The sequence below is a fragment of the Pristiophorus japonicus genome, chromosome 2, assembly GCF_044704955.1.
Source record: "Pristiophorus japonicus isolate sPriJap1 chromosome 2, sPriJap1.hap1, whole genome shotgun sequence".
NCBI classification, from domain to species: Eukaryota; Metazoa; Chordata; class Chondrichthyes; family Pristiophoridae; genus Pristiophorus; species Pristiophorus japonicus.
Window position 1 is genome coordinate 159,271,048 of NC_091978.1, and position 16,205 is coordinate 159,287,252.

The following is a 16,205-nucleotide window of genomic DNA, read 5'->3' on the forward strand; positions in this document are numbered from 1 at the left end:
GACATGCTAAAAGACCAAACCCCTACTTACATTGGTATCCATAACGACGGGTATGGGTACGGGTACAGTAGCATAGTGGTTATGTTACTGGGCTAGTAATCTAAAGACCTGGACTAGAGACATGAGTTCAAATTCCATCACAGCAGTGTGGAATTTAAATTCAATTAAATAAATCTTGAATAAAAAGCTAGTATCAGTAATGGTGAAACTATCAGATCATCTGATTCACTGATGTCCTTAAGGGAATGAAATCTGCATTCCATATCCAGTCTGGTCTATATGTGACTGCAGACCACAGCAATGTGGTTGACTCTTAAGTGGCCTAGCAAGCTCACTGCCACCTTCTCAAGGGCAGTAAGGGATGGGCAATAAATGCTGGCCTTGCCAGTGATGCCCATATCTCGTGATTGAATAAAAAAAATTGTCCACTTGGCAGTTGGGAGCACTTTTACCTCTGGGTCAGAAGGCTGTGAGCTCCATACCAGGAGTTTGAGCTCATAATCTAAGATGGCACTTCAGTGCAGTTCTGCTGGAATGCTGCACAGTTGGAGGTGTCATTCTTTGAATGAGGCATTAAACGGAGCCCCTGTCTGCCTGGTCCAGTTATTCAGATGGTAATTATGAATCACATGGCTGTTTGTGAAGAACAGCAGGCAGTTTTTCTGAGCAGCATTCCTGTCTCAAGCAACACTGCCATGTCTTAGATTAAATGCTCATTCATCTCATTGTTGTTTGCAACATCTTAGCATGTTCAAAAATGCTGCCGCATTTGCCTACATAACAACAATCTCTGTACTTCAAAGTAATTCATGGTGTGTGAACAAAATAACAAGAGCTTGTATTTATATGCTGCCTTTAATGTAGTAAAATGTCCCAAGGCACTTCACACGAGTATTTTAAGACCAAAATGTGACACCGAGCCACATAAGAATAAATTACAGCAAATGGCTAAAAGCTTGGTCAAAGAGATAGGTTTTAAGGAGTGTCTTAAAGGAGGAATGAGAGGTAGAGAGGCGGAGAGGTTCAGGCAGGGAGTTCCAGAGTCTGGAGCCTAGGCAGCTGAAGGCACGGCCACCAATGGTTGAGTGATTATAATCAGGAATGCTCAAGAAGGTAGAATTTGAGGAGCGCAGATATCTCTGGCGGTTGTGAGGCTGAAGGAGATTACAGAGATAGGGAGGGGCGAGGCCATGGAGGGCTTTGAAAACAAGCCCATCATGCCTGTGCTGGCTCTTTGAAAGTACTATCCAATTAGTCTCGCTCCCGTGCTCTTTCCCCATAGCTCTGCAAATCTTCTGCCCTTCAAATATTTATCTAATTCCCTGTTGAAAGTTACTACTGAATCTGCTTCCATTACCCTTTCAGGCAGTGCATTTTAGATCATAATTTAAAAAAATCTCCTCATCTCGCCTCAGGCTCTTTTATAGATTGCCTTAAATCTGTGTCTCCTGGTTACCAACCCTCCTGCCAATGGCAACAGTTTTCCCTTATTTACTCTATCAAACCCCTTCAGAAATCTCCTCTGAACCTTCTCTGCTTTAAGGAGAGCAATCCAAATTACTCTAGTCTCTCCACATAACTAGTCCCTCACCATTGGTACCTTCTCGTAAATATCCTCTGCACCCTCTCTAAGACCTTGATATCCTTTCTAAAGTCTGGTGCCCAGAATTGGACACAATATTTCAGCTGAGGCCTAACCAGTCATTTATGAAGGTTTAGCATAACTTCCTTGCTTTTGTACTCTGTGCCTCTATCAATAAAGCCAAGTATCCCACATGCTTTTTCAACAGCTTTCTCAAGTTGTCCTGCCACCTTCAAAGAGTTCTGTACGTAAATCTACCAAGTGACATTTTGGCAGACGTGTTGATTTCATTTTGGAATTGAATCCAATATGGATTTGCCAGCAAAGTCCGAGTTGTTATGGAATAGAGTATAACCCCTTTTATCCCAATATTGATCTTTTATCACATACATCAAAGCAAATATTTAACAGCAGCACCACGAGGATTATCACAGGCATCACTCAAAGCAGGATAATTTTTATTTGGTTATTTTTCATGTTGAAATCATTGTATAACCCCTACTTGATGTGTGGTGCTTTTACGTTGAATGCAAACACTAAACATATAAATGTAACACACTTTCGAATCTACGTTAAAGTCACTTCCAAGTTAGAAGTTGACGTATGGAGAATCTGCTTGTCTCAGTGGTAGCACTCTTGGCTCGACATCAGAAAGATATGGGTTCTTGATCCTTCCCAGAGACTTGAGCACATCATCTAGGTTTATGCTTCAGTGCAGAACTGAGAGAGTTAAATTGAAGCCATGTTCAGTTGGATGCCAAAGATCCCGAGGCACTATTCAAATAAGAGCAGTGTAATTCTACCAGTGTGCTGACCAACATTTATCCCTCAACACATTAGTGAGCTATGTCACTGCTGTGTGCATATTACATAAAAACATAGAAACATAGAAAATAAGTGCAGGAGTAGGCCATTCAGCCCTTCGAGCCTGCACCACCATTCAATAAGATCATGGCTGATCATTCCTTCAGTACCCCTTTCCTGATTTCTCTCCATACCCCTTGATCCCCTTAACCGTAAGGGCTATATCTAACTCCCTGTTGAATATATCCAATCAACTGGCATCAACAACTCTCTGTGGCAGGGAATTCCACAAGTCAACATCTCTCTGAGTGAAGAAGTTTCTCCTCATCTCAGTCCTAAATGGCCTACCCCTTATCGTAAGACTATGTACCCTGGTTCTGGACTTCCCCAACATTGGGAACATTCTTCCTGCATCTAACCTGTCCAGTCCCGTCAGAATCTTATATGTTTCTACGAAATCCCCTCTCATTCTTCTAAACGCCAGTGAAAAAAGGCCCAGTTGATCCAGTCTCTCCTCATATGACAGCCCAGCCATCCCTGGAATCAGTCTGGTGAACCTTCGCTGAACTCTCTCAATAGCAAGAACGTCCTTCCTCAGACTAGGAGACCAAAACTGAACACAATATTCCAGGTGAGGCCTCACTAAGGCCCTGTACAACTGCAGTAAGACCTCCCTGCTCCTAAACTCAAATCCTCTAGCTAAGAAGGCCAACATACCATTTGCCTTCTTTACCGCCTGCTGTACCTGCATGCCCATTTTCATGTGATTGATGATCCATGATACCCAGGTCTTGTTACACCTCCCCTTTTTCTAGTCTGCCGCCATTCAGATAATATTCTGCCTTCGTGTTTTTGCCCCCAAAGTGGATAACCTCACATTTATCCACATTATACTGCATCTGCCATGCATTTGCCCACTTACCTAACCTGTCCAAGTCACCCTGTAGCCTCTTAGCATCCGCCTCACAGCTCACACTGCCACCCAGTTTATCTGCAAACTTGGAGATATTACACTCTATTCCTTCATCCAAATCGTTAATGTATATTGTAAAGATCTGGGGTCCCAGCACTGAGCCCTGAGGCACCCCACTAGTCACTGCCTGCCATTCTGAAAAGGACCCGTTTATCCCGACTCTCAGCTTCCTGTCTGCCAACCAGTTCTCTATCCACGTCAGTACATTACCCCCAATCCCATGTGCTTTAACTTTGCACATTAATCTCTTGTGTGGGACCTTGTCGAAAGCCTTCTGAAAGTCCAAATATACCACATCAACTGGTTCTCCCTTGTCCACTCTACTGGAAACATCCTCAAAAAATTCCAGAAGATTTGTCAAGCATGATTTCCCTTTCACAAATCCATGCTGACTTGGACCTGTCATGTCACCTCTTTCCAAATGCGCTGCTATGACATCCTTAATAATTGATTCCATCATTTTACCCACTATCGATGTCAGGCTGACTGGTCTATAATCCCCTGTTTTCTCTCTCCCTCCTTTTTTAAAAAGTGGGGTTACATTGGCTACCCTCCACTCCATAGGAACTGATCCAGAGTCAATGGAATGTTGGAAAATGACTGTCAATGCATCCGCTATTTCCAAGGCCACCTCCTTAAGTACTCTGGGATGCAGTCCATTAGGCCCTGGCGATTTATCGGCCTTCAATCCCATCAATTTCCCCAACACAATTTCCCGACTAATAAGGATTTCCCTCAGTTCCTCCTCCTTACTAGACCCTCTGACCCTTTTATATCCGGAAGGTTGTTTGTGTCCTCCTTAGTGAATACCGAACCAAAGTACTTGTTCAATTGGTCTGCCATTTCTTTGTTCCCCGTTATGACTTCCCCTGATTCTGACTGCAGGGGACCTACATTTGTCTTTACTAACCTTTTTCTCTTTACATATCTATAGAAACTTTTGCAATCCATCTTAATGTTCCCTGCAAGCTTCTTCTCGTACTCCATTTTCCCTGCTCTAATCAAACCCTTTGTCCTTCTCTGCTGAGTTCTAAATTTCTCCCAGTCCCCGGGTTCACTGCTATTTCTGGCCAATTTGTATGCCACTTCCTTGGCTTTAATTTTATCCCTGATTTCCCTTGATAGCCACGGTTGAGCCACCTTCCCTTTTTTATTTTTACGCCAGACAGGAATGTACAATTGTTGTAGTTCATCCATGCGTCTCTAAATGTCTGCCATTGCCCATCCACAGTCAACCCCTTAAGTATCATTCGCCAATCTATCCTAGCCAATTCACGCCTCATACCTTCAAAGTTACCCTTCTTTAAGTCCTGGACCATGGTTTCTGAATTAACTGTTTCATTCTCCATCCTAATGCAGAATTCCACCATATTATGGTCACTCTTCCCCAAGGGGCCTCGCACAACGAGATTGCTAATTAATCCTCTCTCATTACACAACACCCAGTCTAAGATGGCCTCCTCCCTAGTTGGTTCCTCGACATATTGGTCTAGAAAACCATCCCTTATGCACTCCAGGAAATCCTCCTCCACCGTATTGCTTTCAGTTTCGTTAGCCCAATCTATGTGCATATTAAAGTCACCCATTATAACTGCTGCACCTTTATTGCATGCACCCCTAATTTCCTGTTTGATGCCCTCCCCAACATCACTACTACTGTTTGGAGGTCTGTACACAACTCCCACTAACGTTTTTTGCCCTTTGGTGTTCTGCAGCTCTACCCATTATAGATTCCACATCATCCAAGCTAATGTCCTTCCTAACTATTGCATTAATCTCCTCCTTAACCAGCAATGCTACCCCACCTCCTTTTCCTTTTATTCTATCCTTCCTGAATGTTGAATACCCCTGGATGTTGAGTTCCCAGCCCTGATCATCCTGGAGCCACGTCTCTGTAATCCCAATCACATCATATTTCTTAACATCTATTTGCACAGTTAATTCATCCACCTTATTACGGATACTCCTTGCATTAAGACACAAAGCCTTCAGGTTTGTTTTTTAACACCCTTTGTCCTTTTAGAATTTTGCTGTACAGTGGCCCTTTTTGTTCTTTGCCTTGGGTTTCTCTGCCCTCCACTTTTACTCATCTCCTTTCTGTCTTTTGCTTTTGTCTCCTTTTTGTTTCCCTCTGTCTCCCTGCATTGGTTCCCATCCCCCTGCCATATTAGTTTAACTCCTCCCCAACAGCACTAGCAAACACTCCCCCTAGGACATTGGTTCCGGTCCTGCCCAGGTGTAGACCATCCGGTTTGTACTGGTCCCACCTCCCCCAGAACCGGTTCCAATGCCCTAGGAATTTGAATTCCTCCCTGCTGCACCACTGCTCAAGTCACGTATTCATCTGCGCTATCCTACGATTCCTACTCTGACTAGCACGTGGCACTGGTAGCAATCCCGAGATTACGACTTTTGAGGTCCTACTTTTTAATTTAGCTCCTAGCTCCTTAAATTCGTTTCGTAGGACCTCATCCCTTTTTTTTACCTATGTCGTTGGTACCAATGTGCACCACGACAACTGGCTGATGTCCTTCCCTTTTTAGAATGTCCTGCACCCGCTCCGAGACATCCTTGACCCTTGCACCAGGGAGGCAACATACCATCCTGGAGTCTCGGTTGCGGCCGCAGAAATGCCTATCTATTCCCCTTACAATTGAATCCCCTATCACTATCGCTCTCCCACTCTTTTTCCTGCCCTCCTGTGCAACAGAGCCAGCCATGGTGCCATGAACTTGGCTGCTGCTGCCCTCCCCTGATGAGTCATCCCCCCCAACAGTACTCAAAGCAGTGTATCTGTTTTGCAGGGGGATGACCACAGGGGATCCCTGCACTACCTTCCTTGCACTGCTCTTCCTGCTGGTCTTCCATTCCCTATCTGGCTGTGGACCCTTTACCTGCGGTACGACCAACTCGCTACACGTGCTACTCACGTGTTTCTCAGCATCGTGGATGCTCCAGAGTGAATCCACCCTCAGCTCCAACTCCGCAACGCGGTCCGTCAGGAGCTGGAGGTGGATACACTTCCCGCACACGTAGTCGTCAGGAACACTGGAGTCATCCCTAAGTTCCCACATGGTACAGGAGGAGCATAACACGTGACCGAGCTGTCCTGCCAATCCCATCAATGGCATGTCATATTGGCCTACAAACAATAGTAGCATAGATTAACAACCCAGAGGTCATCCCACATGGTATGTTGGAAAATTGAATTTAATAAAAACTAGTCATTTGTGGGCTAGAATTAGAAAATAACCATACTAAAATATACTGTATTGTCATTAAAAACCCAACTGCTTCACGCTTCAGGACACAGACCTGCTTCCTCTACCTGATCTGGCCTACATGGGACTCCATTCACAAACTATATGCTTGGTTCTTCATGCCATCAGGGCATCTGACAGATGGGAAATAAATACTGTCTTGCTACATCACCCACATCCTAAGAACAAAAATAATAAAAACTTCAAAAATAGTTTATTAGCTATGAAACAGCCATGATCTTATTGAATGGCTGAGCAGGCTCGAGGGGTCAAATGGCCTACTTCTGCTCCTATTTCTTATGTTCTTAAGCACGTTGGGACATTCTGAGGAATGCACATTCTTTTCATTTAATCGTGGTGACTTGCTATGCTGTAGCATACAGCAATAGCTAACCATGACTATGCAAGAAAAGAATTGGCTGGAACAGACAATGTTATTATTTTAATTGCATTTTACAAATACAAACCTTACATAAGTCTGAGTATGATGATGAATAGAAATAAATAATATTGGTGCAATAATTATCTTTTCATATTTATACCTTCTATTCCATATCATTGCTTAGGCCTTGTCACAAGATTTCGATATCCTGTTGGACTGATGGGAAGATGCATTCCTGCAACAGCTGGCTTCAGCTATGGTACTGTATGCCACTGTATATAGATTTAACATCTCATTTCCCTTTGTGTTGAGACAGTAAATATGAAAAGTGATCATTTTAAATAAGAAAAACTTTAAGATTTAAATATTTACTAGCTGATCTCCTGTAATGTTACTCACAGATAGACTGGGTCATGTTTGGATGGAGCAGCGCTTAGCCTGGCCTGTCTCACCTTACTAATCATCCCCAGGATGGCACACCCAGCCAGGAGCCCGCAATAGAGAGAAGGCCAGTGTCGGCTCCCTTGTGGGTGTGTGATCCTCCCCGCCGTGCTTTTCCTCCAATCACTCTGCTTAGGCAATCCAATTGGCCCAAGAGAAAGGAAAAGGAAATTCTTCCTCTTTAACTTTCATCAAGATTACTCTGGAAGTTTCTCCTGAGGGTGGTATTAAAGGCTTGGAGGGTGAATTTCTGCCGGGATTCTCTGGCTCGTCTGTCGTAACTTTGTGACTCTTCCAATGGATGAGCGGGGAAACCCTGGGTGGAAGTTCACCCCTTGAACGCAGCCTCACATCTTCTACCATTCGTTCACACCCGTTCAGTGTCTCTCTAAACCTTTCTTATCTAATTTGTTGGTTGTGTTTGATAATTTCAAGTAATAACATTACAATGACACGATTTTATTAATGTGAATAGGACGATGCCATGAGGTATTTTCATTCAGATACTATGGGATAGAAACTGCCTTCCACCCAAAACGGGGAGCACCTGAGAGAGTTTTTCTCCGCCGTTACCCATGCGGTGCAGATGCCGTTGCTGTTCGGCACTTTGAAGGTTTTTTTGGCTCGGGCTCGAAGTGCCTTGCAGCGGGTCTGCCTCCCCGATCAGTCATTAGGACCGCACTGATGACGTCAGTGCGTCGCTGATGATGTCAGCACGACGTGGACGTGCCGCGTTGCGCTGACATGTCACAACATCTCTCCCCTTCAGTTAAAGGGGAGAGCCGCTGCGAGCTCTGCAGACTTTTAAGTTAGGTCCACTGGGCCACAAGGAGGATTTCGGCCAGTCCAGCACCCAAGAGAGGGTGCTAGGCTGCCTGTTGGCGGCCCGGCTGAACCCGGGGGCATAATTGTCGGGCCGACATGGCAGTCGCGGCAGTGCACCATTCCCTTTTAAGGGCAGCCATGATGCCATGCCACAGAGAGTGCACCGACACAAAAAGCTGTCGAGGGGCACCGACCGGCGGTGGAGCTGCTCCCGCAGGGCAATTTTGCGAGGGGGCCCCCCAGCCGATAAGGGGTCAGCGCGTGCATGCCACAGCGGGGAAATGTGCGGAGCGATCCCAGGCACTGTTCCAAAACTCACAAAGGGCAATTTACAAAATGGCGTCCCTCCGTGGAAAGTCGTCGGCCATTCCGCACCACCCCATGGCTGCTGCTTTCAGGCAGCCAGAGGCCTTATGGGGAGGGGCAATTTAGGCCCCTATATAAATGCTGTTTGTTGCTGAATGACTTAAAGTTGTTTTTTATAAACAGAAAAATGGGAGATCAACGCATCTGAGTTGACTTTCATGAAAGAGCTGGGCAGTGGACAGTTTGGTGTGGTGCGTTTGGGAAAATGGAGAGCTACACATAAAGTAGCAATCAAAACTGTTTCTGAAGGTTCAATGTCAGAAGAGGATTTTATCGAGGAAGCTAAGGTCATGATGTAAGTGCTGTTGGTTATATAGAAAGATCCAAGGCTATGTGTGTGAGAAAGAAAGAAAGGAAGACATAGATGGAAAGTTTTTCCTTTGCTGCACCATAGGGAAGCGTGGTGGGGCAAAACCTCCATCCGCATTACTTTTGTGCTGCTGACTCTGGAAAATTTCAGTTGTGCTTCCAGTGGTATTCCTGCCTTTCCCAGAAAGGCTGCTTTTGGAGTTTAAAAACGGGAGGGACTTTTGTGCCTAAAATTTTACAATCACGAACTGGAGGAATGAATCGAGCTGCTGACAATGATTCTATTCCTTGAGGAAGGATTTAAATTGTAAAACTTTCCGCTGGCCCTTTGCAACACTGGACACCATTATCATGCTGACATTATTAATGCTAGGGTTACTATTCAAATAATGACAGTAATTGTAATGTATAGTGAAGCTCCGTCATTACGACCGACCTTGAATAGACTCATTTATATTGGGACTGTCATATTCAACGTCTGTTGTCGCTTGTGATGGAAAATCCAGAAGTGGAAGGAGTTGGCAGGAAGCTGGGATAACGGCTTTCCAGCCAATCACAAACCCCATTAATGCTGTTAATGCAGCATAATTAAAGTAGGAATCTGCCTCATCGCAGAAATATTTGTAATAGACTAATTATGAGAACCGTGAAAGAGGACATAGTCCAAAGTCTAGAGTGAAGAAACGGTCAGCTGGCAAATCATGGAGAAATTAGTAGTTTCCACACAGTAGGAACCAAGACTGAAATATATTTGGTGTAAATATATTGGCCCAGAATTTGCAGTTGGGATGACTGTGAACTAGTAGCGTTGGCCGTCAATCCACCTTTGAAACTGACCGCCACTTTGGGAATCCTGAAGTTGCGGTCTGTCATTCACAGCTCCAACACTGGCTGTGCTGTGTACCCCACAGAGTCGGCAATCGGTGTAGTCACTCAAATCAGGGAAACTGACACAAACTTCGGCTTTTCCGCAGTAATTACACTGTTAAATTTCCCACTAAAAGTCACACCCAAAGGGATTAGATATAACTGGGGTTTTAACAGCTAGACTGCTAAATAGAGGTTAAGGGCCTGAAATACTAATTTTAAATTTATGCAGTGTGAAATGTATCCATTTTAATAAAAAATTACATTTTTAATAAACTTAAAAAAAATAATTTGTTTGTTCATTTTTGTTTCAGGTTTGCCTTTTCCCCATGTGAGAGCCCCAATCTTTGTTTTGCTCTCTGTAATATTTTTTAAAAGTTAGAATTTTAAGAGCTTACCCACTTCCTTGTTCACTGTTGTTGAGAATTCTGCGTTTTGATTGGCTGCTTAGACAGCTTGTTAATATCACAGCAGTTCACACTAGGGGATCCCACTAATCTCCATTGATTTGAATTGAATGTCAGAAAGCCCAAAGTTTTCGACACAAAGGTCGCGAGATCCTTCGGGGCCAGCAGCGAACGCCTTTGTTTCACTGCTGACCGCAAATTCTGGGCCATTGAATGTAACTGTATTCATTTTGGTTGTTTACTAGCTTTTCAGCATTTGTAGTGATTTTCTTGTTTACACATTGTCTCATCGATTGAATATGTACAAATTTATGTGGCTTTGGTAATATCTGCTTGTCACACTGATCTCACTTGGGATTATAGTCTTTGGATAGACTGGTGCAATTTAATTCCAGACATCAAAAATAATAATCCAATACTTATATGTGCTGCTTAAAGTGACACTAAATCAATATTCTTTTCTTTCCTCAGGAGATTATCTCATTCCAATTTAGTTCAACTTTATGGAGTTTGCACACAAAAGAGGCCAATCTGTATAGTTACTGAGTTCATGGAAAATGGCTGTCTGCTCAACTATTTGCGACAGAGACAAGGCCGGCTCCACAAAGAAGCCTTATTGGGTATTTGCGAGGATGTGTGTGAAGGGATGCAGTATCTTGAGAGGAACCATTTCATTCACCGGGACTTGGTAAGCTTTCCTGCTACAGTCAAAACTCAGTACAGGAGTATAAACTAGGATTTTGTTAGGATGGTGTCTATAGAATATCAGCGTTTCTTACAGTGACACTCCATTGTAGGTAATGCTGTGTATGTCAAGCTGCACTGTAACACTGTGCTCTCTTATGAGGGCCAAGATCATGCGTAGTTTAGAATACAGGGCTGAAATAATATACTTTCAAATCAGGTGAAAATACCATCAGTATTACTACACATAAACATATGGGTGATCTCATTGAAGCATACAACATTCTTACAGGGCTTGACAGGGTAGATGTTTCCTCTGGCTGGGGAGTCTATAACCAGGGGTCACAGTCTCAGAATAAGTGGTCGGCCATTTAGGACTGAGATGAGGAGAGATTTCTTCACCCAGAGGGTGGTGAATCTTTGGAACTCTCTACACCAGAGGGCTGTGGAGGCTCAGTCTTTGAGTATATTCAAGACGGAGATCGATAGATTCTTGGATATTAAGGGAATCAAGGGATATAGGGAAAGTGGAGTTGAGGCAGAAGATCAGCCATGATCTTATTGATTGGCGGAGAAGGTTTGAGGGGCAGAATAGCCTATTTGTGCTCCTATTTTTTATGTTTTTAAATTGGGCTGTGTGATTTTAGTATACGAGCACATTAACATTTAAAGCCTTTGGTAGGACACATGTATATAGATATGTTAATATGTTCATGTGCTAATATAGCAGGGTGAGTAGCGGAGGAAAGGGACAAATATTTCTCAAGTGTTTTCCAAATTGTATGTACTTGTTTACATTTTGCTCCTTACATTTTTGATTGTGCATTGAAGTGAGGAATGCTAATATTAGTGAATGAATAAAGTTTCAACTAGGGCAACCAGCATCAAGCCACTGCAGTGAGCTGTAACATGGGTCAGGGGCAGAGCAAAGCCCCCTCAGAGTATTTCACTCAGTATTAACGAAGTATTTAAATTCTAAATGGCCAGCAATGGGACATTTTACTTCTGTTTTTATGCTGCCTGTTACCAGTCACAGCTGATTCCAATGCATCAGTAAGACTACTATTACACTAAAGACAAGCCCCAGAACTTTGTAAAGGTTTGGCAGTACTAACTGCTTGAAAAAACACTGAAATTGTCAAGCTGTGAGAAAGAAGAACATAATATTATCTAATGGCATATATTAAATAAAAAAGTTTTTGAGCTTGCACACTATTAAATTGCATTCAAAATAGAGGCAGATGTTCCTATTCCTACACCTAGCATATTATATCACCTGAGCAAAAGACACAACAACATCAGATGAGGAGGATCGCATGCCTGTAAATTAGGTCCTCTCACTGATTTTCCATCCATTCATTTAAATGGATGAGAAATCAGCTGTGCTCCCTTCCGGACATGCGTTCCTCCCTGTCCCAGTTGATACAATGCACCCAGGTATATGAACAGGAAACTCTGCCCCCATAATCTTATATTCTTGATCATCGTTCATGTTAAGCATGCAAAATGTGAAATAAAAGTATATTTACCACACACCAATAGCTTGCAGTACAGCATTATTTTGGGAAAATATTGATGTGATAAGGTTCCAAATTCCTCGTTTGTATTTAAGTTCCAGTTCCAGCAAGCATGAGGTTTACATAAAAATAGATTTTGAAATTTTTTCAAAGGAAAAAATAGAAATACTGTTCCTGAAACAACAAGAGCTGTCCATTTCAACAAGATATTTTTTCTTAAACAATTAAACTCTATTTTAGCAGTAAAATGGAAGGAGAATGATCCATCAATATTTAAATATTTTTGGCTATTCCATCTTATGTAGCAATCAAAATAGTGCATTTGGCATGTTTTTTTTCCAGAGACCAACTTATAATTCTATGAGTGATACATTGGTACCTATAACTGTGCATGAAACTATAAAATTGTATTTTAAGCCTGTTTTCTCTGCTGTGAATATTGATTTGCAGGTTCATGAAAAAGTACAAAGCCAACTTTAGATCCACTGTTCTTTAAAACAATAGCAAGTACTAACCTGGTTTCTCCTTCCAGTTATAGTTGCCTTGCTTCTAGGACACAAGGTTGTGGGTTCAAGCCCCACACCAAGGGCTCAATTTTCCCCAATGCCGTTTTTTTGCATATTGCAAGAGTTATGCCCATTTTTTTTTGGCCCTGACTACTCCAAAAAAAATAACTTGCAAGTTTCCCTGTTCTAATTTTTCAAATTTGCACCATGCAGCCTGTACTTTAGCTTCGGGGGATGTAGTCTAATGTCTGTGCCAAAAAACAAAGTTTTTGACGTGACTGCAATGGGTGCGCATGCCCAGTACAGCTCCCGGTCTGCATTCGGCCATTTTTAAAGAGCCACTTGTGTGTGAGAACTTTAATTCTCAATGGAAAAATCGGAGCTGCAATACAATATGCAACGTGGTTCAAGAACCAAGAATTTCTCACGGGACGAAATGGAGGCACTAGTTACTGTAACTGAGGCCAGATGGCATGAGCTGGATATCAGCATAAGTCACATAGAAGTTTCACCAAAAGAAATGAAAAAATGCTGGAACCAACTTGCAGAAGATTACTGTGCAACGGTGACCACCCCGAGGTCTGGAGGCCAGTTCAAAAAGAAGTGGCAGGACCTTGATCAAGTAATTAGTGTAAGTAATATTTTCATTTATTCACTGGAATTGCAATTGTAAATGTGACCATCTGTATATGGCCCACCCAGCAGAAAAACACCCTCTCTAAAAAGTTATATTTTCATCTTTGCAGAAGAAGGTGGCACACAACAAAAGGGAAAGAACTCGAACAGGAGGACACCCGGATAATCTGCACCCACTGACACCCTTCGAAGACAGGGTCGCTGCTTTGATGGGTCCTGCCTGGAGAATAGCAACCACCACTGCACAAGCTGGGCCCACACTCGAGGGAGAGGGTAAATCCTGCAAATTCCACAGTCTGGCTTTGCTAAATATTAAGTACTGCGCGGGATAGCCATGCTTCAGTTCATGGGGTTTAATTAGGAGGGGGAAAATAGAGTATGAGAGGAAGCTTGCCATGAACATAACAACTGACTGCAAAAGCTACTCTCGATATGTGAAGAGAAAAAGATTAGTGAAGACAAACATAGGTCCCTTGCAGTCAGATTCAGGTGAATTTATAATGGGGAACAAAGAAATGGCAGACCAGTTGAACAAATACTTTGGTTCTGTCTTCACGAAGGAAGACACAAATAACCTTCCGGAAATACGAGGGGACCGAGGGTCTAGTGAGAAGGAAGAACTGAAGGAAATCCTTATTAGGCGGGAAATTGTGTTAGGGAAATTGATGGGATTGAAGACCGATAAATCCACGGGGCGTGATAGTCTGCATCCCAGAGTACTTAAGGAAGTGGCCCTAGAAATAGTGGATGCATTGGTGATCATTTTCCAACAGTCTACCGACTCTGGATCAGTTCCTATGGACCGGAGGGTAGCTAATGTAACACCACTTTTTAAAAAAGGAGGGAGAGAGAAAACGGGTAATTATAGACCAGTTAGCCTGACATCAGTAGTGGGGAAAATGATGGTATCAATTATTAAGGATGAAATAGCAGCGCATTTGGAAAGCAGTGACAGGATCAGTCCAAGTCAGCATGGATTTATGAAAGGGAAATCTTCTGGAATTTTTTGAGGATGGAACTGGATAAGGGAGAACCAGTGGATCTGGTGTATTTCGACTTTCAAAAGATTTTTGACAAGGTCCCACACAAGAGATTGGTGTGCAAAATTAAAGCACATGGTATTGGGGGTACTGTACTGACATGGATAGAGAACTGGTTGGCAGACAAGAAGCAGAGAGTCGGGATAAACGGTTCCTTTTCAGAATGGCAGGCAGTGACTAGTGGGGTGCCACAGGGCTCAGTGCTGGGACCCCAGCTATTTACAATATACATTAATGATTTAGATGAAGGAATTGAGTGTAATATCTCCAAGTTTGCAGATGACACTAGCTGGTTGGCAGTGTGAGCTGTGACGAGGACGCTAAGAGGCTGCAGGGTGACTTGGACAGGTTAGGTGAGTGGGCAAATGCATGGCAGATGCAGTATAATGTGGATAAATGTGAGGTTATCCACTTTGGGGGCAAAATCACGAAGGTAGAATATTTTCTGAATGGCGGCAGACTAGGAAAAGGGGAGGTGCAACTAGACCTGGGTGTCATGGTACATCAGTCATTGAAAGTTGGCATGCAGGTACAGCAGGCGGTGAAGAAGGCAAATGGTATGTTGGCCTTCATAGCTAGAGGATTTGAGTATAGGAGCAGGGAGGTCTTACTGTAGTTGGACAGGGCCTTGGTGAGGCCCCACCTAGAATATTGTGTTCAGTTTTGGTCTCCTAATCTGAGGAAGTACATTCTTGCTATTGAGGGAGTGCAGCGAAGGTTCACCAGACTGATTCCCGGGATGGTAGGACTGACATATGAGGAGAGACTGGATCAACTACGTCTGTATTCACTGGAGTTTAGAAGGATGAAAGGGGATCTCATAGAAACATATAAAATTCTGCCGGGACTGGACACGAGGTAGCCTTGAGGAGGAATTCATAGAATGCATATGGGATTGTTTCTTAGAACAGTATGTTACAGAACCTACAAGGGAGCAAGCTATCTTAGATCTGGTCCTGTGTAATGAGACAGGAATAAAAAACGATCTCCGAGTAAAAGATCCTCTCGGAATGAGTGATCACAGTATGGTTGAATTTGTAATACAGATTGAGGGTGAGGAAGTAGTGTCTCAAACGAGTGTACTATGCTTAAACAAAGGGGACTACAGTGGGATGAGGGCAGAGTTGGCTAAAGTAGACTGGAAACACAGACTAAATGGTGGCACAATTGAGGAACAGTGGAGGACTTTTAAGGAGCACTTTCATCGTGCTCAACAAAAATATATTCCAGTGAAAAAGAAGGGCGGGAAGAGAAGGGATAACCAGCCGTGGATAACCAAGGAAATAAAGGAGAGTATCAAATTAAAAACCAATGTGTATATGGTGGCCAAGGTTAGTGGGAAACTAGAAGATTGGGAAAATTTTAAATGACAGCAAAGAATGACTAAGAAAGCAATAAAGAAAGGAAAGATAGATTATGAAAGTTAACTTGCACAAAACATAAAAACAGATAGTGAAAGCTTTTACCTATATATAAAACGGAAAAGAGTGACTAAAGTAAATGTTGGTACCTTAGAAGATGCGAAGGGGGATTTAATAATGGGAAATGTGGAAATGGCTGAGACCTTAAACAATTATTTTGCTTCAGTCTTCATAGTGGAAGACAC

The 16,205-nt window shown here is 43.0% G+C and overlaps 1 protein-coding gene across 1 annotated transcript in view; it reads left to right on the plus strand.

Annotated features, from left to right (window-relative positions):
• The window catches only part of txk (TXK tyrosine kinase), a 109,035-nt gene that overhangs the window by 35,176 nt on the left and 57,654 nt on the right, over positions 1-16,205 (plus strand). Inside the window, exons 9-11 of the mRNA XM_070860671.1 lie at positions 7,186-7,260; positions 8,757-8,928; positions 10,688-10,904. Coding sequence (XP_070716772.1) covers positions 7,186-7,260; positions 8,757-8,928; positions 10,688-10,904 — 464 coding nt within the window. The remainder of the gene's footprint in view (positions 1-7,185; positions 7,261-8,756; positions 8,929-10,687; positions 10,905-16,205) is intronic.